This window comes from Anomaloglossus baeobatrachus, chromosome 7, assembly GCF_048569485.1.
Source record: "Anomaloglossus baeobatrachus isolate aAnoBae1 chromosome 7, aAnoBae1.hap1, whole genome shotgun sequence".
Taxonomy (NCBI): Eukaryota; Metazoa; Chordata; class Amphibia; order Anura; family Aromobatidae; genus Anomaloglossus; species Anomaloglossus baeobatrachus.
In genome coordinates, this window is record NC_134359.1 from 283,173,840 (window position 1) to 283,198,736 (window position 24,897).

General features: G+C 47.2%; 1 protein-coding gene across 3 annotated transcripts in view; it reads left to right on the forward strand.

Moving 5' to 3' along the window:
* CASKIN1 (CASK interacting protein 1) overlaps positions 1–24,897 on the forward strand; it is a 249,984-nt gene that overhangs the window by 169,839 nt on the left and 55,248 nt on the right. For all 3 annotated transcript variants that reach the window (XM_075318292.1, XM_075318290.1, XM_075318291.1), the window contains exon 2: positions 7,451–7,502. In XM_075318292.1, coding sequence (XP_075174407.1) covers positions 7,451–7,502 — 52 coding nt within the window. The remainder of the gene's footprint in view (positions 1–7,450; positions 7,503–24,897) is intronic.

The window sequence follows — 24,897 nt, forward strand, 5'->3', positions numbered from 1 at the left end:
AGGCCCCAGAAGCACTCCCTTCGACAGCTGAATGGGAAACTCGGCAGAGGGTGCAATACCGACAGATTCAAGAATATGTCGAGAAGAACTTGAGTCGGAGTCGGGAACAGCAAGAGCAGCGCTTCAACCAGAAGGCGTCTGCTGGCCCTTTCCAGCCTGGAGATGTAGTGCTGAAGCGGAAGAGGAGAACCCACAAGCTGGATGATCAATGGGAACAAACCCCATACGTCATACAGCCCACAGGATGGGAGGATGGGAAGGCCTACCAGATCAGTCGTGACCAAGGGTGCACTTTGGCCACGGTTTCCCGGGACCATCTAAAAAAGTGCCCACCAGCATTGAGGGCAGCGGCTGAAGTTCCGGTTCCTCCACCTGCGGAGAAGGCAAAAGAGGTAATCCACACCGTGATGGGTGACTTCCCAGTGGACTGGCCTACACAGATTCTTCCAGTGATACTGTTCCCACAACTCGTGGATGAAGAAGTGATGGAGGCGGTCAACCGTGAGCCAGAGCCAGTGCCAGTGCCCAGGGATGAACCTGTGCCCAGCTCCCCCTATGCCTCCGCCTGCCCCACACGATAACAGGGAAGAGGAACTGATTGTTCCCTCTTCCCCGCTGCCTGTCACCACTGACACCGGACCCCGGAGGTCCACTCGCCCCAACCTAGGTAGACCCCCACTTAGGTACAGGGAAACTACTATTTAGAGGGGGGGGGGGGGGGAAACAGTGTGTGTTTAAAAGTTGAAAGTTTGAAAATGAATGATAAGTCAATGATTACCGAAGATTCATCTGATTTACTACCGTGATTTGGAACTGGTCGTAGCCGGCAACTGGTCCCCGTTGGGACCCCCTTCACCTTGCATAGAAACTTCTATGAACAAGCCTGAGAATTTGCAAGGCAACCACAAACTTGTGGCGTGTAAATAAAAATGTTGTTACAGCTTCCACCGTTACCGCCTCCGGAGAGGCAGGTTGGAGGGAGGGCCCGCAGTGGAGCAGGCTGGGGCCCAGCCACCACCGGAACCGGTGGCTACCCTCTGGGGGGTTCCAGGGGCTCCTCATGGATGTGGGTCCCCTGGAAAGGACAGAACCCGCTCGGGCAATTTGTGCAGGACTGGGGTCAAGGGGTGCTGCCTGTTTGCTTAGGGGCAGCATCAGGGCCAGGTTGCTTGGGTGGGTGAGAGCGGAAGCCGTAACCGTTACCGTAACGTTTAAGTAAGAGTACCTCCCGATGTGGGAAGATGTTATTTTAATTGTAAGTCTGTTACCGTTTTTACCTTTTTCATATTTTCCAGTTCGGTGAAAATAAAACCGGTGTTGGACGGGCAGCCCGAGGACGGTCTGTATTAAACTAAGGGGGAATGTGTCGCCCTGGACAAGCCAGGGGCCACAGAGAACAACACCACAACACCCCACACTCCCAGCAGGCACATCAAGGTCAGACACAAAACCCTTGTTGCCCTCCTCCAGGGGCTGATGATCACACCAGGGGGTGGGCCAGGCGGTTGGTCCACAGTCCTGGAGGCGGGAAATCCAGGAGTTTAGCTCAGGCAGAGCTTGAGTGCAGAGCACAGATTAGTTTTGGAGAGGAAAGAGAGCAGTTGAGTAGTGAAAGTGGGAAAGAGAAAAGTGACAGCTAAAGAGCCTGAAGTTGGTCCGGGTGTGTGGCCCGGACAGTTGGCAGACGGTGGTGACTGTCTGCAGGAGTGGCCGATTGGAGTCTACCGTAAGGACCGTGGACGGGTGGTGGCCCGGCGGAACCGGACCGGTACACAAAGAGAAGCCAACACCAGTGGCAGGGGCATTTCGGACCCCGGCAAGGCTAGGAGTCGCCGTGAAGTTGCCGAATCTGTTAGTGAAGGGGACCTCCGGGTTCCCAAACAGTCAAGTCCCGACAGAAGGCAACAGTCCAACCCAGTGAGAGAGACACCACCACCACCAAGGCAACCGTTTCTCAGGGCCAGCGCCTGCGGGCAAAAGGGGCTCCTCCGGCCCATATCCAAGTCGGGGAGCGGGTTACCGGTGGGAACCCATCGAAACCGTACAGACAGAGTAGGTGCAGGGAAAAGACAGTCACCGCTAACCTGCAGGGAGCAACAACACCGCAGCCGTCCGAGGGACCCGTCCATCCAGCCGCTTGTTTTACCGTGAACTGTGTCATCATCATTGGGCTGAGTGAGTACCTCCGTGCCGTGCGGGCACAGCGCTGCCCCTGCGACCCTGCACCTCATCAGGCCCCGCAAGCCGCCTGTCATCCATCCCTACCCCATCACCGGGCCCTGGGACAACCAACCCCCTACCCACGGAGGGGAGGATTAAGAACCAAAGCTGCTCCCTGTCACTGCTCCCGGCATCCCCGTCCAGAGCAGCGGTGGTGTCCACACAATCACCACAACCGTGGGTGGCGTCACGGACAATAATCAAAACCCCCACAATCAAAATCCCCTTTTCACTCACGGGCGAGGAGCGCCGCTCGAGTCCCCGGGATCCGGCCCACCGCTCGAGCCACCACCGAGCAGCAGCAGCAGCAGCGGCAGCCGGACCCGAGCAGTGGGAGAGCGCAGCGTCCCCTCCTCCGCCCGTGACACTATATAGGGGGCTCTGTGGCTGGCGCTGTGTAGGGGGCGCTCTGGCTGGCACTGTGTAGGGGGCTCTCTGGCTGGCGCTGTGTAGGGGGCTCTCTGGCTGGCGCTGTGTAGGGGGCGCTCTGGCTGGCACTGTGTAGTGGGCTCTGTGGCTGGCGCTGTATAGGGGGCTCTGTGGCTGGCGCTGTATAGGGAGCTCTCTAGCTGGCGCTGTATAGGGGGCTCTGTGGCTGGCGCTGTGTAGGGGGCTCTGTGGCTGGCACTGTGTAGGGGGCTCTCTGGCTGGCGCTGTGTAGGGGGCTCTCTGGCTGGCGCTGTGTAGGGGGCTCTCTGGCTGGCGCTATGTAGGGGGCTCTGTGGCTGGCGCTGTGTAGGGGGCTCTCTGGCTGGCACTGTGTAGGGGGCTCTCTGGCTGGCACTGTGTAGGGGGCTCTCTGGCTGGCGCTGTGTAGGGGGCGCTCTGGCTGGCACTGTGTAGTGGGCTCTGTGGCTGGCGCTGTATAGGGGGCTCTGTGGCTGGCGCTGTATGGGGAGCTCTCTAGCTGGCGCTGTATAGGGGGCTCTGTGGCTGGCGCTGTGTAGGGGGCTCTGTGGCTGGCACTGTGTAGGGGGCTCTCTGGCTGGCGCTGTGTAGGGGGCTCTCTGGCTGGCGCTGTGTAGGGGGCTCTGTGGCTGGCGCTGTGTAGGGGGCTCTCTGGCTGGCACTGTGTAGGGGGCTCTCTGGCTGGCGCTGTGTAGGGGGCACTCTGGCTGGCGCTGTACGGGATCCTTGGCCATATGACCCTCAGTGCAGATTTTCAAAAATTCAGCGCCAAATATGCTCCAATCCTTGGGAAAAGCTCGGTGTGCACACACCCTTATGGGGTCTTGCAGCTGGCACTTATTAGGTGTCTGTAGTGGGGTCACCGACCATGCCGGGCACGAGGGCACTGTGTCAGATATTATCCACTATGAATTCTCCTCACACTATCACTCCGCGGGGTGGATCCGCTGTTTCCTTTACCGTCATGGCTGCCCCCGTTTTGTGCGTTTTTTCTGTGTGGATCCCGGCGTCTTGTGTGTCAGGAGCTGACAGATACAATAACCGGCTAATTTGCCTTGTTAATTGCATGTAAAATATAAGGAAGTGACTGGTGTGGAAGCCGGTGGGAGGACGGGTAATTACCACCACCGCCATCCGGAGAGATAGTTTTTCTTATTGCGGCTAAACCCAATGTAACGCATCTATCAAATGTACAAGAAGATGACGACCGAGCGATCGGGAGACTCCGGAGACTCAAGTGTGAACTTACCCTAACAAGACCCTTAGGGCCACGTTCACACGCTGAGTATTTAGTCAGTTTTTTACCTCAGTATTTGGTAATTTTTTTACCTCCGTATTTGGTCAGTTTTTTACCTCAGTATTTGGTCAGTTTTTTACCTCAGTATTTGCAACCCAAAACCACCAGCTTAAGGCATCAAGGGGAGCAAAAAACGTTTCTATGGGGTGCGATCCATTAGTAACCGGCCTTTTATACTGAACGGGCCGCGTGCGTCACACTATCTATGGCGGTACAGCAGTGCGGGAATATAGGATGAATTGCCTGTCACGCTCCTGCGTAGGCCTGACTAATAGGCGAGATGTTATATGACATGGAAGCATTTAGCGGTATTATTTCCACCGTCTGTGCCTTACTTTGTAGACTGTACCAGATATTTTGCTTTCTGACTCACTCTGGCAGAATGGAGCTAAATTTGAAGGGACGTGTGTCTCACTTTGCCGTTCTGATACATATAATTGGTAGATGATTTACTATCTATGGCGGTATTATATGAGCTACGAACAGCAGTATTATATGGACTCTAAATGTGGATATTAATTGGCCTGTGTGTGCTGATACTATGTGATCTGTGTATAACCTGACTGCATGGTTGTGTATAGCAGTATTATGTGGCCAGTGTATGGCGGTATTATGTGAGCTACGAACGGCAGTAGTATATGAACTCTAAATGTGGATAATAATTGGCCTATGTGTGCTGATACTATGTTATCTGTGTATAACATGACTGCCTGGTTGTGTATAGCAGTATTATGTGGCCAGTGTATTGCGGTATTTGTTAGCTAAGAACGGCAGTATTATATGCACTCTAAATGTGGATATTAATTGGCCTGTGTGTGCTGATACTATGTGATCTGTGTATAACATGACTGCATGGATGTGTATAGCAGTATTATGTGGCCAGTGTATGGCGGTATTATGTTAGCTACAAACGTCAGTATTATATGGACTCTAAATCTGGATATTAATTGGCCTGTGTGTGCTTGTACTATGGGATCTGTGTATAACATGACTGCATGGTTTTGTATAGCAGTATTATGTGTTCAGTGTATGGCGGTATTACATGAACATCAATATTTGTGGGTTTTGTTTGGTGACCTGTGTATACAAATGAGCTGTGTATATCAGCAATATGTTGGACTATATGTTAGTGTTAATTGAGCTATATATGTGGGTATTATGTGGACTGTTTATGGCAGTATGACTGTATATGGTAGTATCACATCAGAGTATATGTCGGTATTACGTACGTTGTGTATGTGGCTATTAGGTGGTTTGTTTACTTCACTATCACATAAGCTGAAAGGCAGTATCACATCACAGTATATGACGGTATTACGTACTTTGTGTATGAAAGAAGGTACGAAAACAGCGCTCCTTCGGCAAGGAGACTCCAAGTACGGGTGTGATTTCGAGTGGGGTGCATGACACATACTAATGTCTTCAGGCTGGTGTACCCCACCCCGCTGCCGAAATAGTAACACACGCAACACCAGAGCTCACTTGGCAACCAAACCTGTTCAGTTTATTCTTCACACCGTTATGACAGACATGGCCTCACTCCTCACCGGTCTGGTTCTACTATATCTGGGGTACATTTTCTCGACCTATCCCCGCGATCTTAGAACTTGTTCTCAAGCTGCCGGGTCTGTGTCTTCCTCCCACCTTTATCCGCTTCTGGGCCCTCTCTAGTTGTATGACTCTCTCAGCCCGCCGGGGTGAGCCGAAGGCTCCGGACCTCTTGAGGTTACCTCAGCGTTCCCTGAAGTCTTCCCTTACTCAAACCCTATCCAGAACTGGCACCCCACAAGGTCCACACTACTAGCCAAACTACTTGCCACCTCTACTTCAAATTAACCCTGTCCTATCTGATATCTAATCTACCGCTGCTCCAGCCCGACCGCTATGGGGCACCTGCTGGTAAATGGCCCCGACTCTGCTACATCAGGAACCTACACTTCGCTAGCAGCATTTCCATGTTAACACACATTTCTAACAATCAACACCATATATAATATGTTTGGTACGGTAGAAGTAGACAACATATCACATAAAAAAGTGTAGGGACACGACCACCTCTACATATATGTGGCTATTATGAGGCCTCTGTATTGCAGTATTAACTTAACTATATGTCTGTACTATATAAGCTCTGTATGTGGGTATCATGTGGACTGTGTCAGTATTACACAGGCTATATATGGCAGTATTATGTTAGAATGATGTCAACTGTGTATGTGGGTGTAATGTAGACGGCGTATGGCAATACTACATGTCGATATTACAGAAGTCGTCCATTTGGTTATTATGTGGGCTAGATAAGTATTATATAGGTAGTATTATATAGGTAGTATATGGCAGTATCATGTCACCCTATATGAAAGTATTAAATAAGCTATGTATGTGGGTATTATATGGACTGTATATTCTAAGACTAAATGAGCTTTCTATTTCAGTATTACATTGGACTATATGTCAGTATTACAGATGCTGTTTCTATGGGAATTACTTGGACTGTGTATTCTGCTATTACATGGGCTTATTATGGTAATATTGCATTAGACTATATGTCAGTATTATGCTGTGTATTTGGGTAATATGTATACTGGGTATGCTGATAGTGCATGGACTATATATAACCAGTTTTTAAAGTCAGTATTACAGAAACTGTGAATGTGGGTACAATGGGGTCTGTGTTAGTATTACACAGTATATATGGCAGTATAATGTCAGACTATATGTGAATATTACAAAAGCTATGTATGTGGGTATTGTGTGGACTGTGTATGCTAGTGGTACATGGACCGGATATTGCAGTTTTATACATGCTGTGTATGTCGGTACAATTTTTTCTGTGTATGGCAGTATTATGTCAGACTATATGTGAATATTAAAAAAGCTATGTATGTGAGTATTGTGAGGTTTGTGTATGCTAGTGGTACATGGACGGGGTACTGCAGTTTTATACATGCTGTGTATGTCGGTACTATTTTGGCTGTGTATGGCAGTAATATGTCAGACTATATGTGAGTATTACAAAAGCCATGTATGTGAGTATTGTGTGGACTGTGTATGCTAGTGGAACATGGACGGGGTATTGCAGTTGTATGCATGCTGTGCATGTCGGTACTATTTTATATGTGTATGGCAGTATTATGTCAGACTATATGGGAATATTACAAAAGCTATGTATGTGAGTTTTGTGTGGACTGTGTATGCTAGTGGTGCATGGACGGGGTATTGCAGTTTTATACATGCTGTGTATGTCGGTACTATTTTGGCTGTGTATGGCAGTATTATGTGGGCTTTGCTCAGAGGTTATCGCTTCCTTTGCATTCTTCTGGGTGAGCTCCACAGCGCACCTGTGGGCCATACCTGGGACTGCAACTTTAAAAAAACCCAAACAAATGAATGGGTTCGCTTGCACAGGACTTTATCTATTATATGGCTCGTCTGGTATCAAATTCACTAAATACATGTGTTATGTACCTTATTTAGCGCTTATTTCATGTCCTCAATTATTTCCTTTCTCCTTCTTTATCGCAGAGCTCCTTGGATCCGCCAAAAGAGTGAATGTAAATTTTCAAGACACGGATGGGTGAGTAAACAGCAAGAATTTTTAATTTTTTTTTTTATTTACATACAGTCACTGAATGCAAACAGAGATCCTGCAAATAGTGAACATCAGAGTGTGTTACCCATCCCTATCACGCTCTGATATCGGACAGACAAGAGCCGCCATTATTAATATCGACATCTCGGGGATAGACGGAGCAGGAGAGCTTTTCACTTATTTAACAAGTGCACCATCCTGCAACATCTTAAGGGCAAAACAATTTCCTTCTTCCGTAAGAAGCGCAAGTCCACGGGGAGAGCAAGTGCAGAAAATCACAGGTTACCTGCGCGAAACGTGTTTTCACACCAATAACGGCGTACAGAACAAAACATAAAAAGAATCAGATCCTGGGAGTAGTAATACAATTGCCTTGCGGGCAATTAAAGCGATCAAGCACATGCATTTAAAGAGATAATATTAATGTTATTATCAAAATTATTTTATATTATTATTATAGATTTTTTTTTCTAAGCTTTTTTATTGGATTATTTTATTTTTTATTTTATCATTATTATTTTTTTAAATATTGCAGTTTTCATATTGGCCACTAGATGTCTCTGTTACATTATACACAACTGTAGAAAAGCATCTCACTTTACGACCTGCAGCAAAGCTCTATGTACATGAGCATATTATGGCTTCTGTTTTGTTCTGAGTAGTGTTGAGCGGACCCGGATCCGCAAAATCGGTTTGAGCGCCCGATCCGAGTCCGACCAGTACCCGGGATTCGGGGTGCACGATCCGGATCCGGGTTTTTTTTCTCTCTCTCTCTCTCTCTCTCTCTCGTCCCGGATCCGGCTCCCCATTCATTTATATGGCCGCGGATTCCGGATCAGATCCGGACTTCGGCGGCAACCCGATCAGGATCCGCCGGACCCGGATTATGACCGATCCGCTCAACTCTAGTTCTGAGCCCTAATATATCACCCATATTATTATATAGCGGGCCAAACCACACCTTGGTATGCCCCCTGAAGCATTAAGAATTCTGTATAGTCCCATTCTTTTATCAGCTGAGTTACTTTTCCCTAGTTTCATATCTTTGCAGTACGGTATTATATTAAGGCATGATACTCGAGGCCTTTTCGACTCTTAAGGCTAGGTTCACATTTCCGTTAAAATGTATCAGTCACAATCCGCGGCTATGGTAAACAAGGCAATCCGTTTGGCGGATTCCGTTGTGTTCCATAGACTTCTATTAGTGACGGATTGCAACAGATTACCTTACGTTGCATCCGCTGCGCCGCGGGCAGTCGCTTTTGGACTGACCGCCGGGTGGAAACAACACAGAATGTAACGTTTTTCGGGCCGTCAAAATCAACGCACCGCGCAGGAATCCGTTGCCATCCGTCAAGCTTGTAATGTTTGTCTATGGTGCTGGATTCCGTCGTAATCTGTTTTACGACGGAATCCAGTGCTGGATTCCGTCGTGCTCTACTGAGCATGCCCAGCATCTTTGGCACACCCACTGGGCTGTCCCAAACACAAACGGATCATGACTGATCCGTCAAAAAACGGACGCACAGCGGATGTAACGGACGCAACGGATCAGTTTTTTCACAGGATTCCTGTGAAGGGAATCCTGTGAAAAACACATCCGTTGCATCAGTTGCCAACTAAAAAACGACTGATCCGTTGCTGATGGACCTGACGGATTTAAAACAACGGAAATGTGAACCTAGCCTAATAGTAAGTAAAATTACTAAACGTTGCCGTTTTCACATTGGCCACTAGATGTCACTGTTACGCACTACAGAAAAGCATCTCATTTTACAACCTGCATTAAAACTGCTATTAGGACTGGACTATGCCTGTTTCTTCATAGTTGATGGAAGGGGGCATACTCATAAAGAAATCTGCAATAATAATGTTTAACATTTCTATAAAACCCAGAAAAAAAAATGTAATTTTCACATTGGCCACTAGATGTCTCTGTTACATTATACACTGCTGTGGCAAAGCATTTCACTTTACGACCTACAGCAAAGCTCTATGTACATGAGCATACTATGGCTTTGGTTTTGTTTTGAGCCCTAATACATCACCAATATTATTATATGGGGCCAAACCACACCTTTGTATGCCCCCTGAAGCAATAAGAATTATGTATAGTACCGTTCTTTTAACAGCCAAATTATTTTTCCCTAATAGCATTGCCTTAACCCTGGCTCTCATATATTTGCAGTACGGTATTATATCAAGGAATGATACCGTAAGCCTTTTCGACTTTTACTAATAAGTAAAATTACTAAGCATTGCAGTTTTCACATTGGCCACTAGATGTCACTGTTACACACAGCAGAAATGTATCTCATTTTCCAACCTGCTGTAAAACTGCTATTATTAGGACTGGACTATGCCTGTGTCTTCATGGTTGATGGAAGGGGGCATAGCTATAAGGAAATCCACAATAATAATGTTTAGTGTTTCTATAAAACTCAGAAAAAAAATGTAATTTTCACATTGGCCACTAGATGTCTCTGTTACATTATACAGAACTGTAGAAAAGCATCTCACTTTACAACCTGTAGTAAAACGGCTATTAAAAGGATTGGATTATGCTGATTTCTTCATGTTTGATGGAAGTTGGAATACTCTTAAAGCGGGCTTTACACGAGATGATAGATTGTGCGATATGTTGTCGGGGTCACGGTTTTCGTGACGCACATCCGGCATATCGCACGACGTGGTTTCGTGTGACACCTCAGTATCGCTCACAAATCGTGAGTCGTGTACTCGTCGCTAGGTTTCATAAAATTGTTTAATTAAAATGGCGGCGGTTGATCATCGTTTTCGTGGCATCACATGTTGCTCCGTGTGACACCACGGGAACGATGAACAGCAGCTTTACCTGCCTCCCGCGGCACCCGACGGCTTAATAGAAGGAAGGAGGTGGGCGGGATGTTTACATCTCCGCCCCTCCGCTTCTATTGGCCGCCTGGTGTGTGACGTCGCTGTGACGCCGAACGTCCCGCCCACTCCAGGAAGTGGATGTTCGCCGCCCACAGCGAGGTCGTCCGGAAGGTAAGTACGTGTGACGGGGGTTAAACGAGTTTGTGTGCCATGGGCAACTAATTGCCCGTGACGCAAAAACGACGAGGGCGGGTATGATCGCTTGTGCTATCGCACAATCTATCGTTTCGTGTAAAGCAGGCTTTAAATGAAATGATATAGCAATCCACAATAATAATGTTTAACGTTTCTATAAAACACAGTATAAAACCCCAAACCACTGTCATTATTAGCACTGGACTATCTTTTATTCACATTATTCATGGGTGTTTGATGGGGGCATATCCGTGAAAAAGTTGGCACTATATAAAAATAAGGAAGAGGGAAAAATTCCAGCAAAGGATCCATTTATAAAGATTGCTATTGAAGAAAATTGAATACAATGGGAAAAAAAATCCACATTAATAATGTTTAATTCTTCTATATAACCCACAAAAAAAAACAATTTCACATTGGCCACTAGATGTCTCTGTTTCCCCAAAAATAAGACCTACCCCGAAAATAAGCCCCAGTAGGATTTTGGAAGCTTTTTTGAGAATGATTAAAATATAAGGCTAAGTTCACACATCCTGTGTTTTCAATCCGTCAGGTCCGTCAGCAACGGATCAGTCATTTTCAAGATGTCAACTGATGCAACTGATGTGTTTTTCACAGGATTCCTTTCACAGGAATCCTGTGAAAAAACGGATCAGTTGCGTCCGTTACATCCGCTGTGCGTCCGTTTTTTGACGGATCAGTCATGATCCGTCTGTGTTTTGGACAGCCCAGTGGGCGTGCCAAGCATGCTGGGCATGCTCAGTAGAGCATGACGGAATCCTGCGCTGGATTCCGTTGTAAGACGGATTACGACGGAATCCAGCACCATAGACATGCATTACAAGCTTGACGGATGGCGACGGATTCCTGCGCGGCGCGTTAATTTTGACGGCCCGAAAAACGTTACATTCTGCGTTGCTCCCCGCTCGGCGGTCAGTCAAAAACGACGGACCGCGACGCAGCGGATGCAACGCAGGGTCATCAGTCGCAATCCGTCGCTAATAGAAGTCTATGGGGAAATACAGGATTCCTGCAAAATATTTTGCAGGTTACCGTAATTCCCCAAGGCGACGGATTGTGACTGATGCAAAACACAGGATGTGTGAACTTAGCCTAAGCCCTACTCCAAAAATAAGCCCTAGTACCATAAGTGTCCAAGCAGCTAACAAAAGTTAAAGAATACAGCATTGATTTTCACACCACATGACTTTGCAACCGTAACACCTGGCAGCAGATTTGGACCTGACACCATTAATAGCAAATTGGACATGTCTTTTTTTTCATAATGTCAAAAAACAGCAACTCTATTATTTTATTACCTACAGATTCTATACGAATCAAATGCAGCTTTAATGTATATACAAATAGTCCCTGAAAATAAGCCCTAGTAGGATTTTTGGGGCATACTTGGATATTCTTAAAATATAAGCCCTACTCCAAAAATAAGCCCTAGATGCGGTTCCATAAGGAAGTGTCCAAGCAGCTAAAAAAAATGAAAGAATACAGCAGGACTCTTCATCAAAGAGAGCAGACACCCCAAAAGAAAGAGGACACCCCCACCCACTCCCCCCAAAAGAAAGCACACACCCCCAAAAGAAAGAGGATATCCCCACCCCTCTCCCCCCCAAAAAAGAAAGTAGAAAGTAGACACCCCAAAAGAAAGCAGACACCCGCAAAAGTAAGCAAACACCCCCAAAAGATAGCAGATACCGCCAAAAGGAAGAAGACGCCCCCAAAAGAAATCGGAAGCCCCCAAAAGAAAGCGGATGCACCTAAAGAAAGCAGATACCGCCAAAAGAAAGCAGACGCACCCGAAAGAAAGCAGGCACCCCCAAAAGAAAGCAGATACCCCCAAAAGAAAGCAGAAACCGCCAAAAAAAAGCAGGCACCCCCAAAAGAAAGCAGACATCCCCAAAAGAAAGCAGATATCCCCAAAAGAAAGCAGATATCCCCAAAAGAAAGCAGATATCCCCAAAAGAAAGCAGACATCCCCAAAAGAAAGCAGACATCCCCAAAAGAAAGCAGATATCCCCAAAAGAAAGCAGATATCCCCAAAAGAAAGCAGATACCGCCAAAAGAAAGCAGGCACCCCCAAAAGTAAGCGGACACCCCTAAAAGAAAGCAGACGTCTCTAAAAGAAAGCAGACGCCTCCAAAAGAAAGCCGACACCTCCAAAAGAATGCAGACTCCCCCAAAAGGAAGCAGATACCCCCAAAAGAAAACAGAAACCGCCAATTAAAAGCAGACACCCACAAAAGAAAGCGGATACCGCCAAAAGGAAGAAGACGCGCCCAAAAGAAATCGGAAGCCCCCAAAAGAAAACGGAAGCCCCCAAAAGAAAGCAGACGCACCCGAAAGTAAGCAGATACCGCCAAAAGAAAGCAGATACCCCCAAAAGGAAGAAGACGCGCCCAAAAGAAAACAGAAACCGCCAATTAAAAGCAGACACCCACAAAAAGAAAGCAGATGCCCCCAAAAGAAAGCAGACACCCCTAAAAGTAAGTGGACGCCCCAAAAAGAAAGCAGACCTCTCCAAAAGAAAGCAGACATGCCCCAAAAATGCAGGCACCCCCAAAAGAAAACAGACACCCCCAAAAGAAAGCAGACATGCCCAAATAAAGCAGGCACCCCCAAAAGAAAGCCGACACCCCTAAAAGAAAACAGACACCTCCAAAACAAAGCAGACATTCCCGGAAAAAAAGCTGACACCCCGAGAAGAAAGCAGACACCCTGAAAAGAAAGCAGATACCCCCAAAAGAAAGCTGACACCCCAAAAGAAGGCAGATGCCCCCAAAAGAAAGCCGACACCCCCAAAAGAAGCCAGCCCCCCTGCAAAAGAAAAATGAATCGTTCCCACTAGATCCCAAACAATTATAATTGGCAAGTTCTGCTGGTGGATGGGCTCTCACACAGAGATCTGCATTGCTGTCAGGTCCCTCACTGTCCCAGCTACATTGCACTGCAGCTCTCACAAACAGATCGGGTACCAGTATCTCTCCGCTGAGTGATACTGCTTCCAGTCACCAGGGGGAGCCAGCCGCTATAGAACCTGACAGCGATGCACATCTGTATGTGAGAAGCCATTCACTTGCCAACTCTAATTGTTTGGGGTCTGGTAAGTGCGATTCTTTTAGGGGGTGTCTGCTTTCTTTTGGGGATAAACTTAGCAGTAAATTGGGAATAATATACTGTATATAGGCAGGTAATTTAAACTATTGTAAATATGGTCTGTACCCTCCACTATAGGGTGGGTTCTGCACCACGAGAATAGCAGAACAAATAACAAAAGTGCATCTGAGCCAGTAATAGGATTAATAGAGTGCCTCGGTACAGCCTCCATTCTTGAGCCTTTCTTGACCTTTGATAATAACCCAGTTGCAGTTTTCAGACTGGCCACTAGATGTCACTGTTGCATATATACACACTGTAGAAAAGCATCTCACTTTACAACCTGCAGTAAAAGTAAACTAACTAACTGAAAAAATCCATAATAATAATGTTTTATTCGATATAACTAAAAAAAAAATAACTGGTGATGGTGTCCCTTTAAAAATAACCAAGAATAGAAGAAGACATCAGAATATTTTCTTTTTAAGTCAAGTCGAATTGCCAACACTTGCAAACTAATGCGTGAGAGCGCAGCTCCAGAAGAAGAGGTGTTAATGAGGCCGGGGATAACGGACCGCTCCGCACAGAAATAATTAGTTCCTGAAAGCTTTATGAGGGAATGAGGTTCTTCATCTCACAAGCCCTGAAGGGTTTTTCAGAGCGAGTTGAGCCCTTCATGAATGTAAATAATGGCAGCGCAGCTCCGATTCCTGCAGACACTCGCTGCCTCCATCACCAGTGATATCTGCCGTATGCTGAGCTCAGCCTCGCTGTCTGGCAGCCGTCCGGCCCCGGATGAAGGATTGGTCACTGTCAATTAATATTAACATTTGTTTTACTCTCTAACTTTGATTATTACAAAATAACCGCAAATTCTCATGTCAGACGCCGATCACAAACCTATTTAATGTATTTACTCATTTCTGTAACCATAAACTTACGTTTAAGGCTTATTCATCCTGTGCCTCCTGCTTCACGATTAGAAAAACAAGATTTCAGTGTTAACCTTACTAATCCTGAATTACCTCCTATATTATACTCCAGAGCTGCACTCACTATTCTGCTGGTGCAGTCACTGTGTACATACATTACATTACTGATCCTGAGTTACCTCCTGTATTATACTCCAGAGCTGCACTCACTATTCTGCTGGTGCAGTCACTGTGTACATACATTACATTACTGATCCTGTACTGATCCTGGGTAACCTTCTGTATTATACCTCAGAGCTGCACTCACTGTTCTGCAGGTGCAGTCACTGTGTACATACATCACATTACTTATCCTGAGTTATTTCCTGCATTATACTCCAGAGCTGCACTCTTTATTCTGCTGGTGCAGTCACTGTGTACATACATTACTTATCCTGCGTTACATCCTGTATTATACTCCAGAGCTGCACTCACTATTCTGCTGGTGCAGTCACTGTGTACATACATTACTTATCCTGCGTTACATCCTGTATTATACTCCAGAGCTGCACTCACTATTCTGCTGGTGCAGTCAATGTGTACATACATTACATTACTGATCCTGTACTGATCCTGAGATACATCCTGTATTATACTCCAGAGCTCCACTCACTATTCTGCTGGTGCAGTCACTCTGTACATACATTACATTACTGATCCTGAGTTACATCCTTTATATATACTCCAGAGCTGCACTCACTATTCTGCTGGTGCAGTCACTGTGTACATACATTACATTACTAATCCTGAATTACCTCCTGTATTATACTCCAGAGCTGCACTCACTATTCTGCTGGTGCAGTCACTGTGTAAATACATTACATTACTGATCCTGCACTGATCCTGAGTTACATCCTGTATTATACTCCACAGCTGCACTCACTATTCTCCTGGTGCAGTCACTGTGTACATACATTGCATTACTGATCCTGAGTTACCTCCTGTATTATACTCCAGAGCTGCACTCACTATTCTGCTGGTGCAGTCACTCTGTACATACATTACATTACTGATCCTGAGTTACCTCCTGTATTATACTCCAGAGCTGCACTCACTATTCTGCTGGTGCAGTCACTGTGTACATACATTACATTACTGATCCTGTACTGATCCTGGGTAACCTTCTGTATTATACCTCAGAGCTGCACTCACTATTCTGCTGGTGCAGTCACCGTGTACATACATTACATTACTGATCCTGCACTGATCCTGAGTTACCTCCTGTATTATCCTCCAGAGCTGCACTCACTATTCTGCTGGTGCAGTCACTGTGTACATACATTACATTACTGATCCTGTACTGATCCTGAGTTACCTCTTGTATTATACTCTAGAGCTGCACTCACTATTCTGCTGGTGGAGTCACTGTGTACATACAATACATTACTGAGCCCAAGTTACATCCTTTATATATACTCCAGAGCTGCACTCACTATTCTGCTGGTGCAGTCACTGTGTACATACATTACAGTACTGATCCTGAGTTACCTCCTGTATTATCCTCCAGAGCTGCACTCACTATTCTGCTGGAGCAGTCACTCTGTACATACATTACATTACTGATCCTGAGTTACCTCCTGTATTATTCTTCAGAGCTGCACTCACTATTCTGCTGGTGCAGTCACTGTGTACATACATTACATTACTTATCCTGTACTGATCCTGAGTTACCTCCTGTATTATTCTCCAGAGCTGCACTCACAATTCTGCTGGTGCAGTCACTGTGTACATACATTACATTACTGATCCTGACTTACCTCCTGTATTATACTCCGGAGCTGCACTCACTATTCTGCTGGTGCAGTCACTCTGTACATACATTACATTACTGATCCTGAGTTACCTCCTGTATTATCCTCCAGAGCTGCACTCACTATTCTGCTGGTGCAGTCACTGTGTTCATACATTACATTACTGATCCTGTACTGATCCTGAGTTACATCCTGTATTATACTCCAGAGCTGCACTCACAATTCTGCTGGTGCAGTCACTCTGTACATACATTACATTACTGATCCTGAATTACATCCTGTATTATCCTCCAGAGCTGCACTCACTATTCTGCTGGTGCAGTCACTGTGTACATACATTACTGATCCTGAGTTACCTCCTGTATTATTCTCCAGAGCTGCACTCACTATTCTGCTGGTGCAGTCACTGTGTACATACATTACTGATCCTGAGTTACATCCTGTATTATACTCCAGAGCTGCACTCACTATTCTGCTGGTGCAGTCACTGTGTACATACATTACTGATCCTGAGTTACCTCCTGTATTATCCTCCAGAGCTGCACTCACTATTCTGCTGGTGCAGTCACTGTGTACATACATTACTGATCCTGAGTTACCTCCTGTATTATCCTCCAGAGCTGCACTCACTATTCTGCTGGTGCAGTCACTGTGTACATACATTACTGATCCTGAGTTACCTCCTGTATTATCCTCCAGAGCTGCACTCACTATTCTGCTGGTGCAGTCACTGTGTACATACATTACTTATCCTGCGTTACATCCTGTATTATACTCCAGAGCTGCACTCACTATTCTTCTGGTGCAGTCACTGTGTACATACATTACTGATCCTGAGTTACCTCCTGTATTATACTCCAGAGCTGCACTCACTATTCTGCTGGTGCAGTCACTGTGTACATACACTACATTACTGATCCTGAGTTACATATTGCACTCGCTTTCCTGACGTGATGTGTAAGTCAGAGCTGACACTGGTATTTAGTATTGCGCTACGTCTCAGAATGTGAGGTTTGCTGGCGGTGTGGCTGCAGTGCCGGATTATGACAGCACACGGGTTCTGTGCGCTCTGGCGTTTTATGAGATCGCCTCCTAGTGGCGATTGTCCTCATGAGCTGCTTTTGATTAAGGGGACGCACATCTGGCCAGCTAATTGCAGAGCGTCTCTGAATGTGGCACATAAGTCACCGTGTTCTGCATCTGCCAGAATTCTAATTACCTGATTAGCATATGCAAGCGCCGACAGGCAGCAGTTCAGCGCGCTTTTATGTTTATTGCAAACACTTTTGCATTATCAGTTTTTATTCTTTATATATCTTTAGAATATCTCATCATATGCAGGTAGATCTGTAGTGATCAGCACAGCCTTATTTAATGCTGTACAAATTTCCTGTAAAGCTGGGGGTCTAACTGTTACTGATCACTGGAGGTTCAACTGTTCCCGATCACTGGAGGTCCAACTGTTCCCGATCACTGGAGGTTCAACTGTTCCCGATCACTGGAGGTTCAACTGTTCCCGATCACTGGAGGTCCAACTGTTCCCGATCACTGGAGGTTCAACTGTTCCCGATCACTGGAGGTTCAACTGTTCCCGATCACTGGAGGTTCAACTGTTCCCGATCACTGGAGGTTCAACTGTTCCCGATCACTGGAGGTTCAACTGTTCCCGATCACTGGAGGTTCAACTGTTCCCGATCACTGGAGGTTCAACTGTTCCCGATCACTGGAGGTCCAACTGTTCCCGATCACTGGAGGTCCAACTGTTCCCGATCACTGGAGGTTCAACTGTTCCCGATCACTGGAGGTTCAACTGTTCCCGATCACTGGAGGTTCAACTGTTCCCGATCACTGGAGGTTCAACTGTTCCCGATCACTGGAGGTTCAACTGTTCCCGATCACTGGAGGTTCAACTGTTCCCGATCACTGGAGGTTCAACTGTTCCCGATCACTGGAGGTTCAACTGTTACCGATCACTGGAGGGCCAACTGTTCCCGATCACTGAAGGTCCAACTGTTCCTGATCACTGGAGGTCCAACTGTTCCCGATCACTGGGGGTCCAACTGTTCCCGATCACTGGAGGTCCAACTGTTCCCGATCACTGGAGGTCCAACTGTTCCCGATCACTGGAGGTTCAACTGTTCCCGATCACTGGAGGTTCAACTGTTCCCGATCACTGGAGGTTCAACTGTTCCCGATCACTGGAGGTTCAACTGTTCCCGATCACTGGAGGTTCAACTGTTCCCGATCACTGGAGGTTCAACTGTTCCCGATCACTGGAGGTTCAACTGTTCCCGATCACTGGAGGTTCAACTGTTACCGATCACTGGAGGGCCAACTGTTCCCGATCACTGAAGGTCCAACTGTTCCTGATCACTGGAGGTCCAACTGTTCCCGATCACTGGGGGTCCAACTGTTTCCAATTACTTGTGGTCCAACTGTTGACGAGCACTAGGGGTCCAACTGTTGTTGATCACTGGGGTTCCGACTGTTGCTGATCACTGGCGGTCCAACTGTTTCCCATTACTTGGGGTCCAACTGTTGACGAGCACTAGGGGTCCAACTGTTGTTGATCACTGGGAATCCAACTGTTGGCGATCACTGGCGGTCCAACTGTTAGCGATCACTGGTGGTCCAACTGTTTCTGATTACTTGGGGTCCAACTGTTGACGATCACTGGGGGTCCAACTGTTGTTGATCACTGGGGGTAAAATTGTTGTTGATCACTGGGGATCCAACTATTGGCGATCACTGGCGGTCCAACTGTTGGCGATCACTGGTGGTCCAATTGTTTCCGATTACTTGGGGTCCAACTGTTGGCAATCAGTGGCAGTCTAACTGTTGGTGATCACTGAAGGTCCAACTGTTGCTGATCACTGGGGATCCAACTATTGCCGATCACTGGGGGTATAACTGTTGCCAATCACTGGTGACCTAACTTTGCCAATCACTGGGGTCCAACTGTTGTAGATCACAGGAGTTCCAAGTATTTGGACCCCACTTTTCCTGAAAATGGTGCTCTGGAACCCTCCTATTGAATGTAATTAAGGTCCTACTTGCTGGACCTCTGCCTCCATTGACGTGAGTTTAGACCCCCCCAAAAGTTGGACCCCCACAGTAGGATTACTTATAAGCAGTTATGGTATTTCAACCCCTTTAAAACTGGCTTTTGAGTACAGATTTGGTAGTGAGTGGAGTATAGAGTAAATGATTTAAAGGGGTATCATGCAAAGAAACAAACATATTGTTGTGCAGATCAGAATGGTAAACCTACTACCTTAACCTTAAAGGGGCAATGTCTGGTTGAGATACCCTATTAGCACATTCTGAGTAAAGGGTTGAGGTCGTGCTAATTCGGGATGTCCCATCCGGTAGTTGAGAGCAGCTGCAAATGTGCCGCCCCTAAGCAGGCGAACTGCTCGGATCCGGGATTGCTGTGGCTCAAGGGTCCCCGGACCCGGGGCTTAGCGGCCACTCAATGAAGGGGGTATTTACAAGGGAGTAATGTTCGTGAAACCACCTGCGGGTTGCGCTAATGGGAGTACCGCCGCTGCTGGAGGGAGGACCGGGGCAGATGGTGTGAAGCAGCAAGGTGACTGTCCCTCCGCAGGTAGGGAAGCCCCCGGTGATGAGGGGAGATGGGAGGCAGGGTGCAGGGGCAGGTGTACTCACTGCGGTGGTTGATGCACTGTACGGCGGAGATAAACTGAGGTACACACTGTTCTTAACTAAGTCTCTGTGTACAGCTGCCGCTGCCGGGAGCCCGTCCGAGTACCCGGTCCCACCGGTGTCACTTAGTGATTCGGAGCCTGCCTCCGTGCACAATTTGTTGTCCGTTGATGGTCCCCGTGGCTTGAAGCTGTTGGGGGCCCCGCTCACTATGTGTAGTGTAGCCGTGCTCTTAAGGGCTGGCACTTGGGACCTCAGTGGGTTGCTTTGTCTGGAAAACCCTGTCCCCCTCGTTGTGCTGATGCCGTCAATCTCTGAGCTCCTAGGAAGGTCCATGAAGGCCCCCTTCCTCTACAGGTTAATTGCCAGGACGTTGAATCGGCTCCTGACATAGGGTTCTGTACCCTGTCGTGCTCGATACCGGTCAGTTCTGTCAGTCCCTGAACCCGGTCCCCGACTCCTCTGGTCCCGGATCACTGCTTGAGACCCAACTTCTCCTTACTAGCTCCCCGGGAGCTAACACTCCAGCTCCTCTCACTTTGGGAGGCCTCACTGTTCTCACCTTGTCCCTCCCACCGGTCTGCCTGACCCCTAGGTGGGTGGTCCTGTTCCAGCTAGATTAACCCACTGGTATGTCTGACAGGTCATGGTGTGAGGTGTGGATTGGGATTTGTGGTGCAGATGGGAGTGACACCGATTTCCTGGGCACTTGGAACCATGGGGGTAGGCCCTGCACCCTGGGTAAGGATGCAGTTCCCTGTAGCACCCTGATGTATTCAGGGGCGCTACACAAAGCGTGTCACTGATTCTGGAGGACTCAACAAGTGTAATGCTGAAATTCACCTGCGGAGGCGCTGCAGGAAAATGAAACATGATGCTGGAATCCCTGTAAAGTACAAGCGCATAGAATAATGACTAGATAAACAGGGTTTTCTGTGGCTGTAGCCAGACGTGAGACTTTTCAGCAATTCCATGGATGTCGGCAGTAATTGTGCTGAGTTATCCGCGGCGTGTACAGTACATCAGTATGACACGGCTGTTGGCAGTGGCTCCTGGCTGCTTTACATAAAGCACTGTACCCTCTGGCAGCGGAGCACATAATTCCCTGACAGCGCTCTGCATCGCCTGGCACTGACTCTGCAGTATTAGGCCGGATGCGCAGAGGGGAAATCTCCATACTGATTTTCTGCTTCACTACCTTGTACAACTTTACTCGACCGTGGCCCAGAATTTACTATCATCCACCGTGATGTTCTAATCAGCATCGCAACAGTAGCGGCAGGTAACCATCGGCCCGCTAGCCGGCTAATTATCTCTCCATTTTGGGCATTTTGGCCATGTTTTACCGTTTCGCCCCCCCTCCCAGGCGTGGGGGTAAACTAAGATCTGCAATGTGATGGGTTGACAGGATAAACAAAGCAGTAGAATTCTGAGTTATGTCTTGTAGAGACACGGGGGTCAGTGGGTGCTCTCCTGTGGAGACACGGGGGTCAGTGGGTGCTCTCCTGTGGAGACACGGGGGTCAGTGGGTGCTCTCCTGTGAAGACACGGGGGTCAGTGGGTGCTCTCCTGTGGAGACACGGGGGTCAGTGGGTGCTCTCCTGTGGAGGCACGGGGGTCAGTGGGTGCTCTCCTGTGGCGACACGGGGGTCAGTGGGTGCTCTCCTGTGGAGACACGGGGGTCAGTGGGTGCTCTCCTGTGGAGACACAGGGGTCAGTGGGTGCTCTCCTGTGGAGACACGGGGGTCAGTGGGTGCTCTCCTGTGGAGACACGGGGGTCAGTGGGTGCTCTCCTGTGGAGACACGGGGGTCAGTGGGTAGTCTCCTGTGGAGACACAGGGGTCAGTGGGTGCTCTCCTGTGGAGACACGGGGGTCAGTGGGTGCTCTCCTGTGGAGACACGGGGGTCAGTGGGTGCTCTCCTGTGGAGACACGGGGGTCAGTGGGTGCTCTTGTCGGCTGGCCCGGCCGCCTTTAGAAATACAGCGTGGCTCAAGGCTCATCCCAACTGATCGCCCGACCTCCTTTACCGTGGGCCGAACACTACTCAGACAACACAGGGTGAGGGAATCACAATATTAAGACTTTATTGGATCCCCAAACAATTAACGGCAGATGGCAAAACACACATGTAACAGGCAACAGAGTCTCACCCTTCCGCTGGCTCACCAGGGATTAGAATGTCCGTGCCTCAGAGCTTCCAGGGCTACTTACTCCAATCCAGCAGCACCCCGCTTTTGGCGGGCACCCACCAAGAATGGAATAACTCCAGATTTAGGAAGCTGGCTGAGGTCTGCAAAGTCTGTAGCCAGGTGACCAAATTGTCCCAGCCTGGGTTTCTTCCTTAAGTAGTCTCTGGTATGAGGAGATGATATAATCCTGGCAGCCGGAGTCGAAATCCCTAGACTGTGGTTATGGTCTCCAATCAGAATCGGAGTCCCTAGATTGAAGCCCTGTAGCCAAGTGATCCTCTAGTCGGAGCCAAAGTCCCTAAACTGAGTCCACAAGGCATCCTGGTTCTGATCCCCTAGCCAGCTCCTAAGAGCTTAGACTGGATCATGCAACATCCATCAACCCCGGTGACTCCAAGAAGTCACCTTTTATAGCCATAACCTTTCCTTAGGATAAACTGTGCCCTTATTGGATTGGTTGTACAAGGTTGCTTCTCTTATTGGATGAATTTCAAGCTATATTCAAATATCCAGAAACAAGGGTGAGACAGGTAAGTTACATCACATCTAGCAATTCACTTAGTAATACAATGGGAAGTTTGCATAATTGAGTTATCTGGGTGTCTGGCCTTCAGTAGCCAAAACAATTACATGAGTCAACAAAAACTTCAATACTAAACTCCCAAGAGTCTTGTAGAACAATGAGGGATTATCCCTCATCTATAAACAAACTGTCTTCATGTCTGGCTGAATGTTAAGAAACTTTAACCCATGAGAGTCCATGTCGTCACATGTCTCACTTTCAATAATTAAAGGGATACTTTCATTTTGAGAATGATTTTCCACCAGCAACTGTTCAATTTACCAACAGCACTCCCGCAGGCGAAATAAGGAATTACATAATGCCTAATAAAATTGCCTGAAGATTCCACACTACATTTTGCTCCCCAAATGTGATATTTGCAGGCCATGCACCCTCCCCTCTGTGGCAAGTGTTCAATTTCCCAACAACGCCCCCTCAGACAAAATAAAGCATTACACTAGTGCCTATTCAAATCAATGGGTTGTATGCAATGCCAATTCCTCCATGACACTATATATCTGTAACATTCTTGTATACAGAAATTAATCACTGAGAAAATATTTGTATAAAAAATCATAAAACACGTGTACACACGTGAATAAAAAAAGAAAAAAAAATAGGTGTGAATTTCAAAATAAAACATAAAAATGCATGTGTGTACTGAAAACACAAAACACTATATGTACAGTGGGTACAGAAAGTATTCAGACCCTTTTAAATGTTTCACTCTTTGTTTCATTGCATTGGTAAATTGAAAAAAGTTCATATTTTTTTCTCATTAATGTACACTCTGTCCCCATCTTGACAGGAAAAAAAACAGAAATGTAGACATTTTTGCAATTTTTTTTTAAACAAGATAAACTGAAATATCACATGGTCATAAGTATTCAGCCCCTTGCTCAGACACGCATATTTAAGTCACATGCTGTCCATTTCCTTGTGATCCTCCTTGAGATGGTTCTGCTCCTTCATTGGAGTCCAGCTGTGTGTAATTACACTGATAGGACTTGATTTGGAAAGGCGCACACCTGTCTATATAAGACCTCACAGTTCACACTGCATGTCACACCAAGTGAGAATCATGAGGTCAAAGGAACTGCCCAAGGAGCTCAGAGACAGAATTGTGGCAAGGCAGAGTTCTGGCCAAGGTTACAAAAGAATTTCTGCAGTACTCAAGGTTCCTAAGAGCACAGTGGCCTCCATAACCTTATCTGGAAGAAGTTTGGGACCAGCAGAACTTTTCCTAGACCTGGCCGTCCAGCCAAACTGAGCAATCATGGGAGAAGAGCCTTGGTGAGAGAGGTAAAGAAGAACCCCTGAGATCACTGTGGCTGAGCTCCAGAGATGCAGTAGAGATGAGAGAAAGCTCCACAAAGTCACCTATCACTGCAGCCCTCCAATAGTCAGGCTTTTATGGCAGAGTGGCCCGACGGAAGCCTCTCCTCAGCGCAAGACATATGAAAGCCCGCATAGAGTTTTCAAAAAACACATGAAGGGCTCCCAGACTATGAGAAATAAGATTCTCTGGTCTGATGAGATGAAGATAGAACTTTTTGGTGATAATTCTAAGCGGTATGTGTGAAGAAAACCAGGCACTGCTCATCACCTGCCCAATACAATCCCCACAGTGAAGCATGGTGGTGGCAGCATCATGCTATGGGGGTGTTTTTCAGCTGCAGGGACAGGATGACTGGCTGCAATTGAAGGAAGGATGAATGCGGCCAAGTACAGAGATATCCTGGAAGAAAACCTCTTCCAGAGTGCTCTAGACCTCAGACTTGGCCGAAGGTTCACCTTCCAACAAGACAATGACCCTAAGCACACAGCTAAAATAACAAAGGAGCGGCTTCAGAACAACTCTGTGACCATTCTTGACCGGCCCAGCCAGAGCCCTGACCTAAACCCAATTGATCATCTCTGGAGAGACCTGAAAATGGCGTCCACCAACGTTCACCATTAACCTGACGGAACTGGAGAGGATCTGCAAGAAGAATGGCCGAGGATCCCCAAATCCTGGATCCCAAGAAGACTCATTACTGTTCTAGCTCGAAGGGGAGGGTGCCTCTACTCAATACTGAGC